This window comes from Cajanus cajan, chromosome 9 (genome assembly GCF_000230855.2).
Source record: "Cajanus cajan strain Asha chromosome 9, NIPB_CcT2T_4, whole genome shotgun sequence".
In the NCBI taxonomy this organism is placed as follows: Eukaryota; Viridiplantae; Streptophyta; class Magnoliopsida; order Fabales; family Fabaceae; genus Cajanus; species Cajanus cajan.
In genome coordinates, this window is record NC_138525.1 from 19610347 (window position 1) to 19638310 (window position 27964).

At 31.2% G+C, this 27964-nt stretch overlaps 2 protein-coding genes across 2 annotated transcripts; both read left to right on the forward strand.

Moving 5' to 3' along the window:
• Positions 1 to 2035: 2035 nt before the first annotated feature.
• On the forward strand, positions 2036 to 13379 carry LOC109790178 (GDSL esterase/lipase EXL1). Its single transcript, XM_020349295.3, has 5 exons — positions 2036 to 2431; positions 3382 to 3512; positions 9957 to 10190; positions 11280 to 11535; positions 12594 to 13379. The coding sequence occupies exons 1-5, from the start codon at positions 2158 to 2160 to the stop codon at positions 12782 to 12784; spliced, it is 1086 nt and encodes a 361-aa protein (XP_020204884.2). The 5' UTR covers positions 2036 to 2157; the 3' UTR covers positions 12785 to 13379.
• Positions 13380 to 21382: 8003 nt separating this feature from the next.
• LOC109790177 (GDSL esterase/lipase EXL1) lies at positions 21383 to 26656 on the forward strand. Its single transcript, XM_020349294.3, has 5 exons — positions 21383 to 21765; positions 22716 to 22846; positions 23969 to 24202; positions 25289 to 25544; positions 26204 to 26656. The coding sequence occupies exons 1-5, from the start codon at positions 21489 to 21491 to the stop codon at positions 26392 to 26394; spliced, it is 1089 nt and encodes a 362-aa protein (XP_020204883.1). The 5' UTR covers positions 21383 to 21488; the 3' UTR covers positions 26395 to 26656.
• The last annotated feature ends 1308 nt before the right edge of the window (positions 26657 to 27964 follow it).

Here is a 27964-nt window from a genome sequence, read left to right on the forward strand (position 1 = left end):
CTCATGCCATAAGGCATCACATGCAATTATGCATCATACATCATACATGGTCTGCCCACCATCATGATCAACAATCATACATATGTCATAAGACATAACATGCAGTAATGCATCATACATCATACATGGTCTACCCACCATTATGATCAATAATCATACACATATGAACATATACTCATGCCATATCATATTTAAACATTCATATATATCATCACTATGCATACATATGAATCACACCTCACCATCCATCATATATCATACATACATGATCCAAAACTTCAACTTAACATGCATTAGCATCATTTCATTCATAAATATGTTCACGCCCAGTGCAGCCTGAGCTCGCCTAGCCTAATTCCAACCCGAGAGTCCTAAAACTCATCCACACCCAGCGCGTTCAACTCACGCTCGGTGTCCTTGAGACAAAAACTCCTAAGAGTCTCCACGCCTGACGCAACCAAATCACGCCTGGCCCAACGTCCAACCCGAGAGCCCTAAGCTCTTCCACGCTTGGTGCGCTCAACCTACGCCTAGCCTAAACCCAGTCAGAGAGTTTCAAAACTCTCATCCAAACCAACAAATCTAGCCACATGCAAACACAAAATACAATGCATAGGCTCCATACAACTCAAAATAAACTTAAATCTCACATGCATCCAACCTATGCATCAAAATCATCAAAATCCTCCTTTTTCTCAAAACCCCAAAAAAATGAGATTTTCTTCAATCCATCTATGGATTCTCAACATTCATGCATCAATTGAATTTCTAAACTCACATGCAACCTAAAAAACAAACATTCTAGCTTCCCTTACCTGAAAATTGGCTCAAAATAGCCAATAACTGAGAAGAAGTAGAATTCCCTTCCGAAGCTCAACCCGAAACTTCAATCCTCCCAAAGCAAGCTTCCTAATCTGAATTTCAAGAAAAGACAGGAGGCATTTTAGTGATCTAGAGGAGAAAATGAATCATAGAGAGAAATTTGGGAGAGAAAGGAGCTCACAAACTCAGAGTCCTTCTCTCTAAAACTTCTCTCTAAAAATCTCATTTTCTCCTCAACCACCCAACCCCTATTAATTTATAGAAGTTCAAGAGTGGCCAGAACGGCCTGTTCTGAATCCGGAATGGCCCTTTCTGCACCCTCTCATCATGTACAAAAATCACATGCAGAACGGCCCGTTCTGAAATCAGAACGGCCCGTTCTGGGACTCATCCAGAACAGCCAGTTCTCCATCCAGAACAGCCCGTACTCCCTTCGAAACGGCCCGTTTTGGGATTTGGAACGGCTCGTTCTCCCTCCAAAATGGCCCGTTCTCAACTACGTTTTACAAGTCAATTTAGTAGTTTAAAACGACCCGTTCCAGTTTGGGAATGACCCGTTCTGGGCTACTAAATCATCCATATTGGGCTTTTGGGCTTTCTGAAACAACTTGCTACGTTACAAAATGGTTTTCAAATTTTCTAAAAATTTACAAATTTGATCTACGTATTAAGAACTTAAATTGAACGGTTGATTGTTAAAATTTGATGTAGAACATGAGTTATTAAACGGAGTAAGTCTAAGTAGACTTACTCCTAAAATAAAAAGATCTCTTATCTAAATATATATTTTTATTTTTTAATATTTTCTCCTCCAACCTGTAATCTTTAAATATGAAGAATTATTAGGTAGTTCAAGATCATCAAGTACCTATAATTCCAATTAAGTACTATATGACATGTATTTAAGATTTTTAATTTACGAGGAAACAATAAATGTATTTTATTACATGTCATGTAAAAATTAATTATAAATTATATAATTCAGGATTATCTAATTTTTTTTAAATACGTAATTATTTAAATATTATTTTAAATCGTAAAAGTCAATCTAGTAATTAATGAGAGATTCAGATAATTAAAGAGTCCTAAATTTAAGCATGGTGTCACCATCATAATTTTTATAAATAAATAAATAAGAAAACGTCACTAGATATAATTTTGATTTGGCGCAATAAATGTGGTAAAGGTGAAAAGGATAGACGTACTCATGCACTTTATATTTTAAGATGTGGTGAAATTTGGAGAAAATTTTATGAGCGGTCATTCATGCATCCTTATCTTTCTTAATTACGTACATATTTCGATCAAGAAGAAGACAAGACGCAACAAGTAGCCATGGTTGCTTTTATGAAGCTTCCTTCCTCACTGCTCCAATATTTCTTCTTATTGCTATCTGTTTTTGTGTGGAAAACAAGTTCAATTGTGAAACTCCCCCCAAATGTATCAGTTCCAGCAGTGTTGGTGTTTGGAGATTCAATCATGGACACAGGCAACAACAACAACTTGGTAACAACAGCTCGCTGCAATTTTCCACCAAATGGCATAGATTTTCCTGGAAGGGTCCCAACCGGTAGATTTAGTAACGGAAAGGTTCCATCTGATCTTATAGGTATCTATGTGTGGTCCCCTAATTGTCTTCTTTTTCATGTATTCAACTTATACGGTTATAATAATGTACATAAGTGAATAATTTTATTTTTACAAGTTGATTTTATAAAATTAATTAGGTTCTAACTCACTTTCATATGAGTCTTCGCGTTCTCCTTCAATTTCCATGTTCACTAGCTATAGATATATAGGTTCGGGAGCTTAAAACAGTTTTTACTACAAGAGAATAAAGTGATCAATGTTATCAATAATGTTAAAGGGACGACTTGTTTCACCTCTCAATGTATACACATTCTCGAGAGAATACTTATGGTGATAATTACTTAAAAAAGAAAATATATACACCTTTTCCATTCTTCAGCCAAGTTAATTATCTTTGGAGTCTTCACAAAAAATACTGGGAAAAATTATCGATGACAGTTTTACGTAAAGTGCGACTCATGTTAATCTTCATGCTAATACTTTGATGCAGATTATTAAAATTTTATTATTTTAATTTATTTGTATGTGGGTATTTATATATCTGATAGAGTGGTTAGCTGGTAACATACATTTTGCTTTCTTTCATTTTTATCATTTTAGTACATTATACTATTTATTATATTTATATTTTTTATTTTTAACTAGACATTAATTAATAATTGATATCCCAACAATAACTTTTCAATTTGATATGACTTGCTGAGAGTAGTGAAAACAATTGATGTTATATTTGAAGTTTGGATGAGCTAATTAAGGAGCTAAATATTTTTGAATCATTTAAGAAAAATCAAATGACTTTATGTTTTTATTTCATAATTCCTTTTTAACAAATTTTATTAGTGTTTTAACGAGTAGGCTTTAGAGTTTATATTTTTGTTTGGTCAGAGTTGAAATGAAGCCATATTAAATGGTGGTCAGTGTTGTCTTTAAACAGTGAATCTTAGTTTTAATTTTGCATTATTGTATCAGTTGAAGAATTGGGCATTAAAGAGTTTCTACCAGCATACTTGGATCCAAATCTCCAACCGGAGGAATTAGCCACCGGTGTGTGCTTTGCATCTGGTGGCGCCGGTTACGATTCATTGACATCGCAAACAGCGGTACGCATATATTTATCTGCTATATTATGGTACTAATAGTACGATTTAATAAATTTTTCCAGAAATATTTTATGAGAGGAAATTTAAAATAAAATTAATTTTAATAAATTAAAATTAATTTATGTATAAATTAATTTATAGAATTTTTTTATTAAATTTTTTAAAATTTTATTTTTAATTAACTTATATATATATATATAAATTAGTTTTAGTTTATAGAAAAACTTATTTTGATTTTTATTTTCTAAAAGTACTTTTGAATAAATTTACCTAAATAAACTTTGAATTTCCAAAAAGTATAAAATGCGAAAAATATACTCTTTCTAACACATATTTTATATTTGACTAAAATTTATTGAATTATAAAATTAAGAGAGATTCATGAGATGAATATTAAGACCTATTGAAATTTATTATTTTTAATAAATTTTAACTAATAATTAGTAGTGGTGTTAACCATGAAAAGAAAAATTTATTTTGGTTATAATTTTTTTTAATCTCTATAATTTCACTTTATATTTTAAAAAATATATTTTTTTTAGTCTTTATACTTATCTTTTTCAATTATTTTTAGTCCTTATATTTTAAAATAGATATTTTTAATATCTATATTATAGCTTTGTAGTCCTTATTGTTAATTTTTTTTGCAACGTTGCCTATTTTGTATTGACATAATAAAAGTCTTCAATTTTTTGAGGGTATAAAAAAGATATCTCAAGAATGAATATTGCAAATGAGAGAACAAAAAAGATACAAAATTTTGAGAGACTTTTTTTTTTATAAGCCAAGAATTTATTAATCCCAAGAAAATTGTGTACAAGAAGTGCAAGTTATAATTAAAAACAAGATGACCCAAAAATAAGAAAAAACAAACTTAAGGGACACTTGCACAGGACAAGGGGTTCATCAACCATTCTGGAAAAGAAGAAGACACCATTCTAGCAGCCGTACATCACTCCCACGATCTCAACTGAGTCATGAACACGATCTCTTCCGCCTTAAAGAGTTTGCCTTTGAAAATGTTCTCATTTCGAGCCTTCCATAACTGTCATATACTTACAAACTAAACAAAGGACCAAACTCGCTTAATACCCTTACTGCCACTCACCAATCCCATATATTGATGACAAAAACTCCTAAGTTCGTTGATAAACACCCCTGACACTCCCCACCAAACGTATAATCTGACCCAAACAGCATAAGCTTTTGGACACAAGAGGAACAAATGCTTGCTGGACTCCAAGCCCTATTCGCAAAAAAACACAACCATTTTGTCCTTCCAGATTAACCCCTCTCAAAAGGAGGTTATCCCGGGTAGGTAACCTGTCCGCTTCCAATTGCCACAATAAAACTTGTACCTTAGGAGGGATACCCTTGGACCATATCGTATCATAAAAAGTGTCCACTTGAACATGGTTTGACTTTGCTAAAATCTTATAAGCAGATGCCACCGAATATTTCCCTGACCTTTCGGAAGTGGGCGCCTCCAACTCCACCGCCACTTTGAACCACCCCCATACATTTCTTTTACCGAGTCATTTTTATTTAACGAGATTCCATAAAGGAGACTAAACTCATCACAAAAATGAGTTTCACCAATCCACCTGTCATGCCAAAACCGAGTCTGCTTTCCATTTCCCAGGACATGGCGGACATGTTGATTCCACCATCTGGAGTGTCCGTGAACCGCATCCACAATTGACTGCACATCCACCCACCATTTGGAGCAAGTTTGACCTTCCACTACCCATGAACCGTCTTCCTTTGCATATTTAGAATTGAGCACTCTCACCCATTGACTATCAGGTTCCGTTAGCATCCTCCAATTCCACTTTCCTAGCAAGGCCATATTAAATTTACGTAAATCACACAGTCTAAGACCCCCTTCCTCCTTACTTATACACACCCTATCCCAAGACAACCAGTGAATTTTCCTATGGTCTTTCTTCCCCCCATAGGAAACTTTTAAAGATCGACTCTATTCTGGAGAGAATACCCGTCGGCGCTTTGTAAAAGGATAAGAAATAGGTAGGTGATGGGGGTTATTTTTATTATATTTGTCTGAGGGGATATTTTATGAAAGTTATTTTTATAAGGTTATTTCACAAACATACTCCACAATGATGAGATATTGTCCGCTTTGGGCCTTAGCCCTCACGGTTTTGCTTTTGGTCATTACCCAAAAGGCCTCTCAATCATTGAAGTATGTTTGTGCTATATAAGTTGTTATTTCTTATCTTGTTTTATCGATGTGGGACTTGTTTGTATTCCAAAAATCCTCCTCTCAAACAAGGGACCTAACCTTTCATGTAGCAGAATCTGTCTTTGTATATCACATTATATGTTATGAGTTATGAGGGGTTATGGGGTTATTGGTTGTCACCGAATCCAACCTGCGGCTCTGATACCACTGATGAGGGTTATTTTTATTATACTTGTCTGAGGGGATATTTTATGAAAGTTATTTTTATAAGATTATTTCACAAACATACTCCACAATGATGAGATATTGTTCGCTTTGGGCCTTAGCCCTCACCGTTTTGCTTTTGGTCATTACCCAAAAGGCCTCTCAATCATTGAAGTATGTTTGTGCTATATAAGTTGTTATTTCTTATCTTATTTTATCGATGTTGGACTTGTTTGTATTCCAAAAATCCTCCTCTCAAACAAGGGACCTAACCTTTCATGTAGCGGAATCTGTCTTTGTATATCACATTATATGTTATGAGTTATGAGGGGTTATGGGGTTATTGGTTGTCACCGAATCCAACCTGCGGCTCTGATACCACTGATGAGGGTTATTTTTATTATACTTGTCTGAGGGGATATTTTATGAAAGTTATTTTTATAAGATTATTTCACAAACATACTCCACAATGATGAGATATTGTTCGCTTTGGGCCTTAGCCCTCACCGTTTTGCTTTTGGTCATTACCCAAAAGGCCTCTCAATCATTGAAGTATGTTTGTGCTATATAAGTTGTTATTTCTTATCTTATTTTATCGATGTGGGACTTGTTTGTATTCCAAAAATCCTCCTCTCAAACAAGGGACCTAACCTTTCATGCAGCGAAATCTATCTTTGTATATCACATTATATGTTATGAGTTATGAGGGGTTATGGGGTTATTGGTTGTCACTGAATCCAAACTGCGGCTCTGATACCACTGATGAGGGTTATTTTTATTATACTTGTTTGAGGGGATATTTTATGAAAGTTATTTTTATAAGATTATTTCACAAACATACTCCACAATGATGAGATATTGTTCGCTTTGGGCCTTAGCCCTCACGATTTTGCTTTTGGTCATTACCCAAAAGGCCTCTCAATCATTGAAGTATGTTTGTGCTATATAAGTTGTTATTTCTTATCTTATTTTATCGATGTGAGACTTGTTTGTATTTCAACAGTAGGCAAGGCTAACAAAACTGATTTTAGAAGTATCACTTTGCCAGCTAGGGAAATGTACTTGTTCTCCCACAATTCAACAAGTTCGCCACTTGCTCTAACCAATGATCTGACATATTCATACCTATCAAATTACTCTTGTTGAAATTCACCTTAGGGCCTGATACCAATTCAAAATTTTGTAATATTGCCTTAATAGTTTCTAAAGACCTCCAATCCCCTTGAGTCAGCAACAACGTATCATCTGCAAATTGAAGATGGGAAATTTGAATCTTGTCCTTGCCTACTATGAAACCCTTCCACAAATCCAAAGAGACCGCCAACTGGACCATTTGATTAAGCCCTTCTACAGCAATCAAGAATAAAAAAGGAGAAAGTGGGTCCCCTTGTCTTAATCCTCTTCCTACATTGAATTCCTCAGTTGGGCTAACATTGATCAAAACAGACGATTTTGTCAAACACACACATTCTCGCATCCAACTCACCCATCTAGGTCCAAAACCCATCTTCCCCATTACATCCCAAAGATACTCCCAATTTACCGAGTCGTATGCCTTCTCGAAGTCCACCTTAAAATACACCAAGGCTCTTCTCAACTGCCGAGCCTCTTCCACTACCTCGTTTGCTATTAAAACCCCATCCAAAATCTGCCTACCTTTCACAAAAGCTGACTGGGATCTAGAAATTATAGTTGGCATCACTCTGCTCATCCTATTGGCCAAAACCTTGGTAAGAACCTTATAAACACTACCAATCAAGGATATTGGGCGGTAATCACCTAAATCCTAGGGATTGTTTTTTTTTGGAATCAAAGTAATGAAAGAGTTGTTGACTCCTTTAACCAGCTTACCATTAACGAAAAATTCATCAAAAAACCCCACAAAATCCTCTTTTAGAGTATCCCAGAATTCCTTGACAAAACGTAAATTATAACCGTCCGAACCTGGGCATTTGTTACCATCACAACTCCATACTGCTTCCTTAATCTCTGTCTCTGAAAAAGGTGTTTCTAAAAAAAAACCTCTCCCCTTCCGATAATGAAGAAAATCGCCACTCCCCCAACCTCGGCCTCACTTTATCTGACTCCCGAAAATGACTTTCAAAAAAATCCTTCACCTTTCGATGCATATGAGTTTTTTCTTCCACTAGTTCCCCATCAAAATCTAGACATCGAATTTCATTGCTTTGCCTACGTCGTGCAATAGATCGATGAAAATATTTTGAATTAACATCCCCTTCCCGAAGCCACTGCACCCTCGATTTTTGGTGTAAAATAGAGCATTGATGGCCTACCCATTTTCGTAATTCCCCCCTTTTTTGATTTAGGTGGGACAATTCTTCCTCCTCTAAACCTGCCTCTTCTTCCTTTGACTCAAGATTGTGAATTTCCTCATGTAGCAATTCAATATTCTTGTTAATATCTCCAAACTCCACCTTATTCCATATTTTTAAACGCTTTTTTAACTCTTTCAATTTTTCCCTCAACACAAAACACTTCTTCCCCCTAATCTCCATTCTTCCCCAGGCATCTTCCACAAAAGGCTTAAATCGAATGTTGTCGAACCAACAGTTTAGGACTCTAAACGGCTTAGGTCCCCACTCCGATACACTTGTCTTAAGTAACACAGGACAGTGATTTGACATACCTCTAGGAAGCCCCCATTGTTCCAACCCTTCCCGTGACGATGCAAAATCCACAAAAACAAGATACAGGTCCAATCTACTCATAGTTTCGCCATCATTTCTAAACCAAGTAAATTGTCTACCAAACATTTGTGGATTTAGCAATCCTGATGAATTGACAAAATATGAGAATAAACGCATCTCCTCCCTTCTATCGAAACCCCGAACCCCTTTCCTCTCCTCCTCACATCTTATGGCATTAAAATTTCCCACCACACACCACCGATCCCCCCCTCTAGCCTCAATCTCTTGAATTAACTCACGCCAGCATCCTTTCTTGCCTTCTACATCACACGGAGCATACACATTCACCACTGACACCTTATGACTTTCACCTACCAAACAACCGACCACACTAATATAATGAGTTCCCATGAAGAATTCAAAGAGCACAAATTTAGACTTATCCCACAAAATTAAGAGACCTCCAGAATGTCCCACCGCCGGCTTCGAAAACCACCCCATATCTTCGTGACTCCATAACGACTCACACAGACTCCTAGACACAACCTCCATTTTTGTCTCTTGAATACAAAACAACCACGGTTTGTGAACCTTTATCAACTTCCTTACCTCCCACTTCTTTAGCCTCCCCCCTAAACCTCGGAAATTAAGAGTAAGAAACTTCATAAGGCACCTGTTTTATTCCCACCCCTCCTCGATTGATTACTGTTCCTGTCTCTAACCTCTAATCCTTCCAGTTTACGTAAATAATCATCACTATCTGAATAAACAATCCCCAACCTTTCCCCTATTTCCTTCATTTGAATAGCTACCTCGCTCGCCTCTAGGACCTTATTAGGAACAATAAAAACCTTATGAAGCCCATTATTACCAGATTGTGGCAAAACCTCTAACTTTGCACAAATTCTACCTTTCTTTCCCACCTTTCGAGGCCTCCCCCTTCGCACCCCACGATCCTCAAGCATATATTCCACCTCTACGTTCAACAAATTTTTCTCAAAATCCTCCCATGGAATGCACGAGATCAAATTTTTCTCAAATTTTTGAGAGAGACTTAATTTAGAGTAATTCTAACAAAATAAATTCGACATCAAATATATAAAATCGAATTAATACCTCTGTTAACTCAACACAAATTACAAACAAATTAATGACAGAAACTAAAAGGATTAAAAAAATATAAGTATATAAAAACTAAAAATACCTATCTTAAACAATAGAAGCTAAAAAGATAAGTATATGGACTACAAAGATTTATTTTAAATTATAGAAATTAAAATGTAAAATAAGCAAAATTATAAGCACTAAAAAATATTTTAAACATTTATTTTAGTATTCGTTTCTTCTCACTTATTATTATTATTTTTTTTTGGTTATTGTGATAATCAGTCATGTATATCGTTATCGGGTCAAGTAAACTTGTTCAAAGAATACATAGGAAAGTTAAGAGGAGTGGTTGGAGAAGACAGAACGGAGTTCATCTTGGCCAACAGTATATTTATTGTGGTATTTGGAAGCAACGACATTTCCAATACATACTTCTTGTCTCGTATTAGACAACTGCAATATGATCTTCCTGCATATACTGATCTTATGCTCAGCTCAGCTTCCAATTTCTTGAAGGTATGATTAATTAGTTTCATCTCAGCAAATATATTTAGTTCAAGCCTAAAGTCAATTACATCTATATACTATAGACTAGTCATATTTTCCTATCATACTATATATAGTTTCTTATTGATCCTCGTAATATTTTATAGAGATATTAATAAAAATAAATATTGTATCTAATAGTTTAAGTAAAAGATAATACTTATACTTTCTATTTTAAAAAAACTCAAGTTTGATATTGATTATAAATATGGCATAAATAAAATATATAACTGGAACCTCATCTTATAATTTGATATTGTAATGTTGAATTACATATAAATTTATATTGTGAGACTTATCATTAATTCATAAGCAAGAGGATTAATAAAAATATGTTATGAAAAAGTCAAAATTATTCATAAGGTTTAATAATCATACACTTTTAGCATAAAAACTTTTATATATTAACAAATAAAAAATTATGATTATTGCAACTTTTAAAATAATTATTTTAAAAGTCAATAATAATGCATGACCTTTTATTTTTCTAAATACATTATGAATTAAATGATCGTATAAAATTGTTTTAGACGTACGTATAATACACTGTGCATCCCTTTTTTTCTCTTATTCACATCTTTTAAATCGCAGTTGTTCTATTAATTCCAAAACATGTCAAATAAAATTAGGTGGCATCAACCAATCCATATGCTTTTAATGCTATCTTCATATATATGCTGTACAAATGACAGATATCGTACGTATACACCACAAATGAAAACTCTCGAATATGATATACACCACAAATCAAAACTGGAAATGACCAATAATTTCAGATGTAAGGAATAATTAAAAGCATCAAATAAGATATATTTAATTCCTTTAACCAGTTATTATAAATTAAAAATAGTTAAATAGCAATACATGCATCTACTTATGTAATTTTACAGACTAAATTTGTAAATAATATAACAAGCAACCAAATTCATTTTTTTTATAATACTAGCTAACAGAAATTACAGAAAGCATTCTTGATTATCAATAATTTTGATTTTTTGATAGGATCTGCTTACATTATATGAAGTGAGTGTGTTGATTATATGTGCAAGTATTTTACAGGAGATATATGAACTAGGGGCACGGAGGATTGGAGTATTCAATGTACCGCCGATTGGGTGTTTGCCATTTCAGAGAACTGCAGCAGGAGGAAAAGAAAGAAAAGTTGTAGTAAACTATAACAACGCAGTACAGTTTTTCAACGCCAAATTGTCAGATCAACTCCATTCTCTTAATCACAACCTTCCAAATAGCAGGATTGTCTACATTGATGTTTACAGCCCTCTCCTCGACATCATTCTAAACTACAAAAAATATGGTAATTTTTTTTCAAATTTTACTTTTGCCTGCTCATTAGGTCAATATTAACTCTTCACATTCTTTTTTTATGAGAAATAAGTTACGGTATATTTTATATTATAATTTATTTCTTATAAAAACACTAGAAACATGTATTTTTAATTTATTAATTTGTAAGTAATTAGTTGATTACTTATATGAATTATTGATATGATATATAAATAATGACATAATATTATGTAACATTTGTAACATATCAATAATCAACGTATTAATATTATTAAACAATTAATTCAAGGAATAATAGAATGTATAAAAGCTTAAAATTTGTGTGAGAAAACAGACAATACTAAAAGTTGATGGACAAAATTCACAAAATATGGAAGATAGGTTGTTATCTTAAATATGTTTTTAATTAGTCCCTCAAATTTAAGATAAATTTCTTTTTGATCCCTCAAATTTAAAACTCTTGTTTTTAGTTCCTGTAATTTTCAAAAATCTTGTTTTAGTCTCTTAGATCACCAATAACATATTTGAAAGTAACTAATTAAGAATGTTATCCAATATAAAACAGATTTAATGTGATATTTTCACTAATAGGGACACCAATAGGTAGATTTTATGCAATAATTTTTTATAAATTTCTTAACAAAAATTTGAATATAAGGACTAAAATAAGATTTTTTGAAATTACAGGATTAAAAACAACAATTTTAAATTTGAGGAACCAAAAATAGATTTATGCTAAATTTAAGAGACTAAAAACATATTTAAGTCTAATATAATTGTAAGATAAGGGTTGAAATACTCCTAGTTTTATTTTTGGGCCGGATTTAAAAGGAGGGCCAAAAGCCCAACTCCTAGTACTCTATTTTTCAACCTAATAATTACTATTTACCCAAAATCACTTTATCTCAAAGTTATTATAAGGTAATAAATAGTTTCCCTTGTTCCAAACTCGCCACAAATCTTTTAATTAAGACTTTGTCATTCATCACTTTAACCGTAAAGTTTCTTAATATATTAATGATATAAACTTCTGCAACATGATATAAACTTCTGCAACATGTTGTACAGGTTATAAATTCGGAGACAGAGGGTGCTGTGGCACGGGTACAATAGAGGTTCTGTTATTATGCAACCATTTAACTCCCTTGTGTTCCAACGACTTGGAGTATGTGTTTTGGGACAGTTTTCACCCTACTGAAAGCGTTTATAAGAAGCTCATGGCACCTATTCTTAGAAAATATTTGACTGAACTTTTGTGAGCAGTACTCATCAAATTCATTCTACAAAGTACTAAACATGTAATTTACAAGAATATATAGTTTTATCTTTTTTTCTTGGAATTACAAAATTTAGTACGATAAGCCACATGATCGAACTATTAGAATCAATCTAATTAGTGATAAGAGTTGAAGTAGTATATACAAAGTTTTATAGTTGAGTTTTGTTGTTGTTGTTGTACTCTGAACTGATATGATCAAAACTAGTTTGATGGTTTAATGTATCTCTAATGTTTATGATTTACATGACTGATCTTGGTAATTCTTAGGAACGTGAGAGATTTATGAATTACATAACTGATCTTTGTAATTCTTATGAACGAGAGAGATTTTTATAATTCTTAAAATATATGTTTTTAATTGCTGCCAAAAATTTTAAGAATGATTTTTCTACTTTTGAAATAAAACCCCCGGCTTAGGCAATGTTGATATAGTTAATTTGCCACTTTGCTTTCAGGACCAATAATGAATCACTTGTTTAGTCAAGCATGTAATAAATTTACGTGTTAAATGTAACACCCCGGAATTTCTACTATAGTAATATCAATTATTGTCTATTTTTATATATTTATGAAGATTATTTTTATAAGTTATTTTGGTTAATTAAAAGGGGTTTTTATAAAATATTTGTAAAGGTTTTTAATAATTTAAAATTATTTGTGAAAGTTTTATAAAAAATCTGTTTTTTTTTACGCCAGAACGAGCTGTTCCAAAAGTGGAACGGTCCGTTCCAAACAAAGAAAATATACTGGTTTTGAGGTAGCAGAACGGGCCGTTCCAAAAGTGGAACGGGCCGTTCCAATTTAGTAAAAAGGCCCATTTTTGTTTTCCCAGAACGAGCCGTTCCAAGGTTATGAAATTGCCTAAAGACCTTAGTTGGAAACGGGCCGTTCCAACTATGATCAATCAGTGTTCACGTGAACTTTAGAACGGGCCGTTCTGCTTTTTGAAATGGGCCGTTCCGATTTTGGAACGGGCAGTTCCAGTTGCTAAATTTGCCTATGTTCGAAGGATCCGGAACGGGCCGTTCCGAATCTAATACGGGCCGTTCCGGGGACCCCAGGATGCCTATAAATAGGGGAAGGGGGGTGAAAATTTTATACTGAGTGAGAAGGTGAAATCTTAGAGAGAGAAAGAGGAGAGAGAGAGAGCGAGAGAGAAAGAAAGAAAGAAAGAGAGGGAAGGAGAGAGGGAACCCAGAGGAGGAGGCCCTACTCAAGTTTCAACTCCGCTTATCCAGGTAAGGGGGGAGTGAGAAACCTCGCTCAGGGGTGTGGGGATAATTGTTGGATAGTTTGTTTGTCGGATTGGCCCCCAATCCCTTGCCGTTGTTCTGTCTTATTTTCTATTTGCTCTACTTTATTTCTTGTTGGAAATAATAAATGATTATGTAATCCCAATCCCTTGCCGTTGTTCGGTTTGATTTTTTATTTACTCTACTTTATTCTTTGTTGAAGGTGCCGTTGTTCTGTCTTATTTTCTATTTACTCTACTTTGTTCTTTGTTGAAGGTGCCGTTGTTCTGTCTGATTTTCTATTTGCTCTACTTTATTCCTTGATGGAAATAATAAATGATTATGTCATTAACGTTAAAAATGAATAAGTTTTAATATGAATAAGAATGCCCTTTGTGAATTCCTATGCGGAACTTATGAGGAGTATTGATGACATGACCATGTGAAATATGGACAAATGACATGAGACCTAAGAATGAACTATTGAGACAAACTATGATTATGAGATTATGACAAATGAGGACATGATGTACTAAATGAAATTCTGTAATAAGTTAAATGTTGAGTCAATGAGATTATGAATGTATGACATGCATCATATGCATATATTATTCCAGGTGTGCCTCTGAGGCCGCATACCCACGATGTAACATGCTAATTAGGTGTACCTTATGGTCATCCACGATGTAACATGCTAATTAGGTGTACCTTATGGTCACCCACGATGTAAGATGCTAACAAGGTGTACCTTAGGGTCACCAACGATGTAACATGCTAACAAGGTGTACCTTAGGGTCACCAGTGATGTAACCAGGTGTACCTTTGGGTCACCAGTAATGATATGTGAAACTTCCTTATGGCGCGGCATGCATGCATTTATGAGTCGAGTTCATGACATCATTGCATGATAAATGAATATATATGTGATATTGATGATGTATGTGTATTGTTTATCTGTGACTTATATTTGTTGTGTGTGTGTGTGGGTGCTATCTAACCTTTATTTCTGCACCTGAAACTGAGTGAGATGTTTCTCACTCCCTTTTTGTTTTTGTATATGTTTAAATTATGTTGCAGGTGATCAGCATCATGAGGATGTTGGTATGAGGCTTAAGGCTTCAATTGGGCATGCTCTGATAGGATGTGACATCGGGCATAACTAGGCTTATTTTGGATGTTATTGTTTTAAAAAGTTGTATTCTTCTCTTCTTGTGTAATTGTGAACGTTCTTGAGAAAAGACCAAAATGTACATCTTTGTCATATTTCTTTTATTACATGATTTGAAAATTATAAATTAGTTCCTAACTAGGAGGCACTGCCACCTTTGCTGGAATTAATCTATATTTTTCTTTATATGATTTCTTGTATTTTTATACTTACAGGACGACTTTCTATGATTTATGAGTTACAAATGTGAATCTTCTACCTTATGATATTTGAAACAATTGTTTTATCCATGAAAGATGTTAATTATGAAAGATTTTATTTACTTTAAAGGAAAAAGAAACAATATTTTGTTTACATTTATTGTGTATTAATGTTGGGGTAGAGGGTGTCACATTTAGTGGTATCAGAGCAAGTCGATCTAATCGGTCGTGACTTATCGTGATTATGTTGTGTACTCTGACAGTGTTTTGTTTGTTGTATACTTTGATGATGCTTTGCTTTGATGATGATGATGATGATGATGTTCTCCTTGTGTTGATATTGAAAGAGTTTGATATTGTTAAGTTATTTTGTAATTAGAGGAATGATAGTCATGATAGTGTTAGCTAATACCATTATGACCGCTCTTCTTCATTCTTATGATTGCTTATTTGTTTGATACTTCTTGCTTACATAAGAGGTAGTGGTTGAGTAATATCGCTTGTGTTGCAAGCATATGTGCGAGTAGTAGAAGAGATATTGTGCTAATATTGTAGGAACTATTGAGGCCTTAGATTTGGGTAAGACATTGATTTTTTTTTAGTGTATTAAGAGTTTACGATTGGTGAAATTTTTGAAAGCTATATAGTTGTAGCGATTAAATCAAAGGATGATGTATGTTGAAAATTGGAGTTTTGGTATTCTTAAGGAGAGATTGAAGTGTTGATGATTTCTACAGTTTGATGGTTGCATGTGAATTTTATTTTCTAAGTCTTTTATATTAAAGATGTGAGTTGTTTGGTTTGTAGTGGGAAACTTTGATATGAATTTGAGATGGAAAGGAGTAAGTTTGGAAGGATTGAGGTATTTTGTGGCCTAGATGTTGATGCGTTGTTGTGTAGGGGATGTTTGCACTCCAGTTATAGCTACTTTGGTGATCAAAGGTCTAGTTGTAAGCGTTGAATATATCTGTGGTGATTTTTGAATTTTTAGCTAAGAAAATGATCTTTTTAAAATCTCATGTCTCCTTAAGAGTTGTAGCTTATTCACTTAGCTTTCTTTGGTGATAGGTTGAGATCACGTGGATGAGTAGAACTCTCAATGTGTTGTTTTTCTTTGATAGTTATTGAAAAGAGAAGTAGAGGAGATGGTTAGAGTTTTTTAAAGATTTTGACTTCCAATTGAATTATCACCTCGGTAAGGCTAATGTTGTAGCTAACCCTTTAAGTAGAAAATCTTTGAGAGTGTTTTCTTTGATGATTAGGGAATTGCATATAATTGAGGAGTATAAGGATATGAACTTAGGGTGTAAGTTGACCTCTAAGAGTATTAAGTTGGGAGCTTTGAGAATGACTAATAGCTTGATAGATGTGATTAAAGAAGGTCAGAAAGTAGATCCTCTCTTATTGAGTCAAGTAAAGAAGTTGAATCAAGGTGTGGAGAGTGAGTTTAGACTTGAAGTGGATGGAGTGTTGAGATCTAAGAATAGGTTGTACATTCCTAGTGTGCCAAAGCTTAAGAGAGTAATCCTAGAAGAAGGTTATAGAAGTAACCTTAGTATCCATCCAGGACCCACTAAGATGTACCAAGACCTTAAAAAGATGTTTTGGTGGCCTAAGATGAAAAAGGAAGTGGAGGAATTTATGTATGCTTGCTTAGTATGTCAGAAAGCTAAGGTAGAACACAAAAAACTTTCAGATTTATTGCAACCTTTAGACGTCCTAATTTGGAAATAAGATTCTGTATTTATGAACTTAGTTGTAGTTATGTATGATATTCTTAAGAAATTTGATCTTATGGATATGCTTACCGAGTTTGCTCATGAACATTAGACATTTCTTGGGGAGATTGATAGAATTGTACATCAATAAGGTAGTGAGTGCTACATGAGAATTAGAAAGCAAGATGAGAAAAGCTTATCTATTTCTATTTTCGGGTAAATTTCGGGGACGAAATTTCAAAAAGGAGGGGAGAATTGTAACACCCCAGAATTTCTACTATAGCAATATCAATTATTGTCTATTTTTATATATTTATGAAGATTATTTTTATAAGTTATTTTGGTTAATTAAAAGGGGTTTTTATAAAATATTTGTAAAGGTTTTTAATAATTTAAAATTATTTGTGAAAGTTTTATAAAAATCTGTTTTTTTTTACGCCGGAACGGGCTGTTCCAAAAGTGGAATGGGCCGTTCCAAACAAAGAAAATATACTGGTTTTGAGGTAGTAGAACGGGCCGTTCCAAAAGTGGAACGGGCCGTTCCAATTTAGTAAAAAGGCCCATTTTTGTTTTCCCAGAACGAGCCGTTCCCAAAGGGAAACGGGCCGTTCCCAAAGGGAAACGGGCCGTTCCAAGGTTATGAAATTGCCTAAAGACCTTAGTTGGAAACGGGCCGTTCCAACTATGGTCAATCAGTGTTAACGTGAACTTTAGAACGGGCCGTTCTGCTTTTTGAAACGAGTCGTTCTGCTTTTTGAAACGGGTCGTTCCGATTTTGGAACGGGTCGTTCCAGTTGCTAAATTTGCCTATGTTCGAAGGATCCGGAACGGGTCGTTCCGAACCCAATACGGGCCGTTCCGGGGACCCCAGGATGCCTATAAATAGGGGAAGGGGGTGAAAATTTTATACTGAGTGAGAAGGTGAAATCTTAGAGAGAGAAAGAGGAGAGAGAGAGAGAGAGAGAAAGAAAGAAAGAAAGAGAGGGAAGGAGAGAGGGAATCCAGAGGAGGAGGCCCTACTCAAGTTTCAACTCCGCTTATCCAGGTACGGGGGGGAGTGAGAAACCTCGCTCAGGGGTGTGGGGATAATTGTTAGATAGTTTGTTTGTCGGATTGGCCCCCAATCCCTTGCCGTTGTTCTGTCTTATTTTCTATTTGCTCTACTTTATTTCTTGTTGGAAATAATAAATGATTATGTAATTAACGTTAAAAATGAATAAGTTTTAATATGAATAAGAATGCCCTTTGTGAATTCCTATGCGGACCTTATGAGGAGTATTGATGACATGACCATGTGAAATATGGACAAATGACATGAGACCTAAGAATGGACTATTGAGACAAACTATGATTATGAGATTATGACAAATGAGGACATGATGTACTAAATGAAATTCTGTAATAAGTTAAATATTGAGTCAATGAGATTATGAATGTATGACATGCATCATATGCATATATTATTCCAGGTGCCGCTGAGGCCGCATACCCACGATGTAACATCCTAATTAGGTGTACCTTATGGTCATCCACGATGTAACATGCTAATTAGGTGTACCCTATGGTCACCCACGATGTAAGATGCTAACAAGGTGTACCTTAGGGTCACCAACGATGTAACATGCTAACAAGGTGTACCTTAGGGTCACTAGTGATGTAACCAGGTGTACCTTTGGGTCACCAGTGATGATATGTGAAACTTCCTTATGGCGCGACATGCATGCATTTGTGAGTCGAGTTCATTACATCATTGCATGATAAATGAGTATATATGTGATATTGATGATGTATGTGTATTGTTTATCTGTGACTTATATTTGTTGTGTGTGTGTGGGTGCTATCTAACCTTTATTTCTGCACCTGAAACTGAGTGAGATGTTTCTCACTCCCTTGTTGTTTTTGTATATGTTTAAATTATGTTGCAGGTGATCAGCATCATGAGGATGTTGGTATGAGGCTTAAGGCTTCAGTTGGGCATGCTCTGATAGGATGTGACATCGGGCATAGCTAGGCTTATTTTGGATGTTAACTTTTTAAAAAGTTGTAATCTTCTCTTCTTGTGTAATTTTGAACGTTCTTGAGAAAAGACCAAAATGTACATCTTTGTCATATTTCTTTTATTACATGATTTAAAAATTATAAATTAGTTCCTAACTAGGAGGCACTGCCACCTTTGCTGGAATTAATCTATATTTTTCTTTATATGATTTCTTGAATTTTTATACTTACAGGACGACTTTCTATGATTTATGAGTTACGAATGTGAATCTTCTACCTTATGATATTTGAAACAATTGTTTTATCCATGAAAGATGTTAATTATGAAAGATTTTATTTACTTTAAAGGAAAAAGAAACAATATTTTGTTTACATTTATTGTGTATTAATGTTGGGGTAGAGGGTGTCACATTAAATATAATTTATATATGGTAATTAGACTCATGTTAGAATTATTTTACTTAATTACTCGTAATAAAATATTAAATAATTTTTAAATTTTATAAAAAATTATAAAGTTAATTTATTAAATATATTTTTTAATTTAATAGTTAAATTATTGAAATTTACATATAAATTATGTTGGTGAGGAAACTTTATTATAAGAAGATTTTTATAAAAAAAAAAATAGAAGAAGAGTTCTAGTTTTGCCTAATAAATAGTGAAAATATTTAATATTGGGTAAAAGTTGAGATTTGAACTTAAAACTTTTACCTTACTATTAGGCTACATATCACTACATCATTATAGGGTATTATATAGTATGTTCAAATTTTATTTATATATGTTATATTACATGTAAATTTCCTATTTTGTAAAAATATATTAATTTACATTGTTCAACACTAATGACCTACTCATAGTTTTAAAAATCGGACTGATCATCAAACCAGTTAGGGTACTAGGTCAGTGAGTGAAAGGTTGAATCGGTGAGTCATTAATTGATCAACCACATTACCCAATTTTTATTAATTTTTTTTAAAAAAAGTATTTATGTTAAATATATTTTAAATTATATTAAAATAATTTTAATAAAATTATTATTAAAAATATTAACTATTTAAATGTCGTTCTTTAAACCAAAATAAACACTACCCGATTCCATTCATAATTGACTATTAAAAGGTCATTCTTTAATCATTAGTAATTACTAATTAAGTAATTATTGACTTGACAGAATCGTCAAACAACAAATACTACAACAATGATAAAGCCTTGGCACGACAAGATACTTAATGGGTACATTTTTACTTCCTAACTTCTATATGCATGAGTTTAAAGTATATATATTTTATTTTAATTAAATTTATATTTTGAGTTCATTGTCTCAAATTTTTATTCATTGTTAATTTTTTATCTTGTATTAACTAGTTTATCTTATTTTTTATTTTATTTTTTTATAAATTAAAAAATTTAAATACATATTATACAATAATTAGTTGAGATCATAAACACTTAGTCTTAAACTATCTAATAATTTTTCATACTTAAGATCATAAATTAAATACATATTTTATTTAAAAATTACAAAATAAATTTGTTATATAAATAATAATATACTTATAACCAAAACATAAATACCGTAAAAAATAACTCATTAAAAATGAAAAGTGAACTAAAAAAATTAAAATATAAAAATAAACTAGTTTTTGCTAAATATAAAAAATAAACTAGTTTTTTTTTACTCCGCAAAAACTAGTTTATTTTATATATTTTAATTTTTTAGTTCACTTTTAATTTTTAATGAGTTTTTTTAACAATATTTATGTCTTAATTATAATTATATGATTATTTATATAATATATATATATATATATATATATATATATATTCTAATATTTTTCCTCTAACTTATAATCTTTAAATATGAAGAATTATTAGGTACTTTAAGATTATAAGTGTCTATAGTTTTAATTAAGTACTACATGACATATTTAAAATTTTTAATTTACGAGAAAATAATAATTATATTTTATTACATGTCATGTAAAAATTAATTATAAATTAAATGATTCCGGATTATTTAATAATTTTATTTAAATACATTATTATTTAAATATTATTTTAAACCGTTAAAGTCAATCTAGTAATTAATGAGAGATTCAGATAATGTAAAGAGTCCTAAATTTAAACACGGTGTCATCATCATAATTTTTATAAATAAATAAAAAAAACGTCACTAGATATAATTTTGGTTTGGCGCAATAAATGTAGTAAAAGTGAAAAGGATAGACGTACTCATGAACTTTATATTTTAAGATGTGATGAAATTTGGAGAAAATTTTATGAGCGGTCATTCATGCATCCTTATCTTTCTTAGTTACGTACATATTTCGACCAAGAAGAAGACAAGACGCAACAAGTAGCCATGGTTGCTTTTATGAAGCTTCCTTCCTCACTGCTCCAATATTTCTTCTTATTGCTATCTGTTTTTGTGTGGAAAACAAGTTCAGTTGTGAAACTTCCCCCAAATGTATCAGTTCCAGCAGTGTTGGTGTTTGGAGATTCGATCATGGACACAGGCAACAACAACAACAACTTGGTAACAACAGCTCGCTGCAATTTTCCACCATATGGGATAGATTTTCCTGGAAGGGTCCCAACCGGTAGATTTAGTAACGGAAAGGTTCCATCTGATCTTATAGGTATCTATGTGTGGTCTCCTAACTGTCTTCTTTTTCATGTAGTCATCTTATAGTGTTATAATAGTGTATATAAGTGAATAATTTTCTTTTTATAAATCGATTTTATAAAGTTAATTAGGTTCTAACTCACTTTCATATCAGTCTTCGTGTTCTCCTTCAATTTCCATGTTCACTAGCTATAGATATATAGGTTCGGGAGCTTAAAACAGTTTTTACTACAAGAGAATAAAGTGATCAATGTTATCAATAATGTTAAAGGGACGACTTGTTTCACCTCTCAATGTATACACATTCTCGAGAGAATACTTATGGTGATAATTACTTAAAAAAGAAAATATATACACCTTTTCCATTCTTCAGCCAAGTTAATTATCTTTGGAGTCTTCACAAAAAATACTGGGAAAAATGATCGATGACAGTTTTACGTAAAGTGCGATTGATGTTAATCTTCATGCTAATACTTTGATGCAGATTATTAAAATTTTATTATTTTAATTTATTTGTATGTGGGTATTTATATATCTGATAGAGTGGTTAGCTGGTAACATACATTTTGCTTTCTTTCATTTTTATCATTTTAGTACATTATACTATTTATTATATTTATATTTTTTATTTTTAACTAGATATTAATTAATAATTGATATCCCAACAATAACTTTTCAATTTGATATGACTTGCTGAGAGTAGTGAAAACAATTGATGTTATATTTGAAGTTTGGATGAGCTAATTAAGGAGCTAAATATTTTTGAATCATTTAAGAAAAATCAAATGACTTTATGTTTTTATTTCATAATTCCTTTTTAACAAATTTTATTAGTGTTTTAACGAGTAGGCTTTAGAGTTTATATTTTTGTTTGGTCAGAGTTGAAATGAAGCCATATTAAATGGTGGTCAGTGTTGTCTTTAAACAGTGAATCTTAGTTTTAATTTTGCATTATTGTATCAGTTGAAGAATTGGGCATTAAAGAGTTTCTACCAGCATACTTGGATCCAAATCTCCAACCGGAGGAATTAGCCACCGGTGTGTGCTTTGCATCTGGTGGCGCCGGTTACGATTCATTGACATCGCAAACAGCGGTACGCATATATTTATCTGCTATATTATGGTACTAATAGTACGATTTAATAAATTTTTCCAGAAATATTTTATGAGAGGAAATTTAAAATAAAATTAATTTTAATAAATTAAAATTAATTTATGTATAAATTAATTTATAGAATTTTTTTATTAAATTTTTTAAAATTTTATTTTTAATTAACTTATATATATATATATAAATTAGTTTTAGTTTATAGAAAAATTTATTTTTATTTTTAATTTCTAAAAATAATTTTGAATAAATTTACCTAAATAAACTTTGAATTTCCTTAAAAAGTTATTAAAAAGTATAAAATGTGAAAAATATACTCTTTTTAACACATATTTTATATTTGACTATAATTTATTAAATATTATTAGATGAATATTGAGACTTATTGAAATTTATTATTTTAATAAATTTTAACTAATAATTAGTAGTGGTGTTAACCTTCCTCTTGAAAATGAAAAAGAAGATTTATTTTGGTTATAATTTTTTTTAATCTCTATAGTTTCACTTTACTTTATATTTTAAAATAATTTTTTTAGCTTTTATATTTATCTTTTTCAATTACTTTTAATCTTTATATTTTAAAATAGATATTTTTAATCTCTGTACTATAGCTTTGTAGTCCTTATAGTTATTTTTTTTTCTTGCAAAGTTGTCTGTTTTGTGTTGATATAATAAAATTCTTCAATTTTTAAGTGTATAAAAAAGATATCTCAACAATGAACATTACAAATGAGAGTACAAAAAAGGTATGAAATTTTGAGAGACTTAATTTAGAGTAATTCTAACAAAATAAATTTGACATCAAATATACAAAATTGAATTAATACCTTTGTTAAGTCAACACAAAAAAGACAAAGTTACATTCAAATTAATGATAGGAACTAAAAAGATTAAAAAGATGCAAGTATAAAAACTAAAATTATCTACCTTAAACAATAGAAACTAAAAAGATTAAAAGGATATGTATATAGACAACAAAAATATATTTTAAATTATAGGAATTAAAATCTAAAATAAGTAAAATTATAAACACTAAAAAGATATTTTAAACATTTATTTTATCAATCATTTCTTCTCACTTTTTTTTTTTTGTTATTGTGATAATCAGTCATGTATATCGTTATCGGGTCAAGTAGACTTGTTCAAAGAATACATAGGAAAGTTAAGAGGAGTGGTTGGAGAAGACAGAACGGAGTTCATCTTGGCCAACAGTATATTTATTGTGGTATTTGGAAGCAACGACATTTCCAATACATACTTCTTGTCTCGTATTAGACAACTGCAATATGATCTTCCTGCATATACTGATCTTATGCTCAGCTCAGCTTCCAATTTCTTGAAGGTATGATTAATTAATTTCATCTCAGCAAATATATTTAGTTCAAGCCTAAAGTCAATTACATCTATATACTATAGACTAGTCATATTTTCCTATCATACTATATATAGTTTCTTATTGATCCTCGTAATATTTTATAGAGTTATTAAATAAAAATAAATATTGTATCTAATAGTTTAAGTAAAAGATAATACTTATACTTTCTATTTTAAAAAAACTCAAGTTTGATATTGATTATAAATATGACATAAATATATAACTGGAATATTATCTTATAATTTGATATTGTAATGTTGAATTAAATATAAATTTTTATTGTGAGACTTATCATTAATTCATAAGCAAGAGGATTAATAAAAATATGTTATGAAAAAATCAAAATTATTCATAAGGTTTAATAATCATATACACTTTTAGCATAAAAACTTTTATACATTAAAACATAAAAAATTATGATTATTACAACTTTTAAAATAATTATTTTAAAAGTCAATAATAATGCATGACCTTTTATTTTTCTAAATACATTATGAATTAAATGATCGTATAAAATTGTTTTAGACGTACGTATAATACACTGTGCATCCCTTTTTTCTCTTATTCATATCTTTATAAATCGCAGTTGTTCTATTAATTCCAAAACATGTCAATTAAAATTAGGTGGCATCAACCAATCCATATGCTTTTAATGCTATCTTCATATATATGCTGTACAAATGACAGATATCGTACGTATACACCACAAATGAAAACTCTCGAATATGATATACACCACAAATCAAAACTGGAAATGACCAATAATTTCAGATGTAAGGAATAATTAAAAGCATCAAATAAGATATATTTAATTCCTTTAACCAGTTATTATAAATTAAAAATAGTTAAATAGCAATACATGCATCTACTTATGTAATTTTACAGACTAAATTTGTAAATAATATAGCAAGCAAACAAATTCATTTTTTTTTTATAATACTAGCTAACAGAAATTACAGAAAGCATTCTTAAATTAATTATGGATATTTTTGATAGGATCTGCTTACATTATATGAAGTGAGTGTGTTGATTATATGTGCAAGTATTTTACAGGAGATATATGAACTAGGGGCACGGAGGATTGCAGTATTCAATGTACCGCCAATTGGGTGTTTGCCATTTCAGAGAACTGCAGCAGGAGGAAAAGAGAGAAAAGTTGTAGTAAACTATAACAACGCAGTACAGTTTTTCAACGCCAAATTGTCAGATCAACTCCATTCTCTTAATCACAACCTTCCAACTAGCAGGATCGTCTACATTGATGTTTACAGCCCTCTCCTCGACATCATTCTAAACTACAAAAAATATGGTAATTTTTTTTCAAATTTTACTTTTGCCTGCTCATTAGGTCAATATTAACTCTTCACATTCTTTTTATAAGAAATAAGTCACAGTATATTTTATATTATAACTTATTTCTTATAAAAAGGAAAAAAAACATTATGTATTTTTAATTTATTTGTAAGTGATCGATTGATACTAATGTGAATATATAAATAATAACATAATATAATGTGATATATTAGTAATAAGTATTACGATTGATTAATATTATCAAACGATCAATTCATGGAATAATAAAATGTATAGAAGTTTAAAATTTGGGTGGCAAAACAGACAATACTAAAAGTTGATGGAAAAAATTCACAAAATATGGAAGATAGGTTGTTACCTTACTATATTTGTATGATAGGGGTTGAAATACTCCTAGTTTTATTTTTGGGCCGGATTTAAAAGGAGGGCCAAAAGCCCAACTCCTAGTTCTCTATTTTTCAACCTAATAATTACCATTTACCCAAAATCACTTTATCTTATTATAAGGTAATAGATAGTTTCCCTTGTTCCAAACTCGCCACAAATCTTTTAATTAAGACTTTGTCATTCATCACTTTAACCGTAAAGTTTCTTAATATATTAATGATATAAACTTTTGCAACATGATATAAACTTCTGCAACATGTTGTACAGGTTATAAATTCGGAGACAGAGGGTGCTGTGGCACGGGTACAATAGAGGTTGTGTTATTATGCAACCATTTAACTCCCTTGTGTTCCAACGACTTGGAGTATGTGTTTTGGGACAGTTTTCACCCTACTGAAAGCGTTTATAAGAAGCTCATAGCACCTATTCTTAAAAAATATTTGAATGATTTTTTGTGAGCAGTACTCATCAAATTCATTCTACAAAGTACTAAACATGTAATTTACAAGAATAAACTATCTGCTTTTCTTGGAATTACAAAATTTAGTACGATAAGTCTCATGATCGAACTATTAGAATCAATCTAATTAGTGATAAGAGTTGAAGTAGTATATACAAAGTTTTAAAATTGAGTTTTGTTGTCGTTATTGTACTCTCAACTGATATGATCAAAACTAGTTTGATGGTTTAATGTATCTAATGTTTATGATTTACATAACTGATCTTGGTAATTCTTATGCATGTGAGTGATTTATGAATTATATAACTGATCTTTGTAATTCTTATGAACGGGAGAGATTTTTATATTCTTAAAATATATGTTTTTAATTGCTGCCAAAAATTTTAAGAATGATTTTTCTACTTTTGAAATAAAACCCCGGGCTTAGGCAATGTTGATATAGTTAATTTTCCACTTTGCTTTCAGGACCAAATAATGAATCACGTGTTTAATAAAGCATGTAATAAATTTACGTGTTAAATATAATTTATATATGGTAATTAAACTCATGTTAGAATTATTTTACTTAATTACTTGTAATAAAATATAAAATTTTACAAAAAAATTATAAAGTTAATTTATTAAATATATTTTATTAATTTAATAGTTAAATTGTTTAAATTTATACATAAATTATATTGGTGAGGATTATTAAGAAGAATTTAAAAAAAAAAAAAAGAAGAAGAAGAGTTCTAGTTTTCTCTAATAAATAGTGAAAATATTTAATATTGGGTAAAAGTTGAGATTTAAACTTAAAACTTTTACCTTACAATGAGGCTACATATCACTACACCATTATAGGGTATTATATATAATATGTAAATGTTATTTATATATCTTATATTACATGTAAATTTCCTATTTTGTAAAAACATATTAATTTATATTGTTCAACTAATGACCTACTATATTGACTAAGTTGAAATAAAAAATATATATATAATTTTGGATAAGATGAGACTTAAATTTAGGTAAATGTGATTATTTGACATGTTAGTGACTACTAAACTAAATTTTGTTTTTATACATAATGATAGATCTACATGAGTGATTGTGGGGCAAATGCTCTACTAAGTTTTTGATGTTATTTTTTTTTATATATACATATTATAATAAAATATACCACTTATCATGTTAAAAATTAAGTATTTTCATTTTTTTTTGTGTTTTTACGTTGTAAAAAAAATTAAAATCAATATATTATCTCTTGAATTATATTTTTATTAGAAAAAATTCAAGTTCTACATCAACTAGAAATAAGACAATTAAAAAGTATATAAATGGAGGACAATTCTTATTTTATAAGTTGATTTTGTAGCTAGGATTAAGTTAGACGTAAACCTATTATTCTTAAATGGTATAAAGCTTTCTAAATCCACTATAAATAGGTCACCCACCATTTGATATACGCACTAAGCCTACTAGTGTTGGGTGTGAGTGTGTATTGGGAAAAACCCTAGTCTCATCTATTCTAAATCATTAACACTACAAGAATTTTGCAGATTAGCGAGAGAATTTAGCGAGGGATA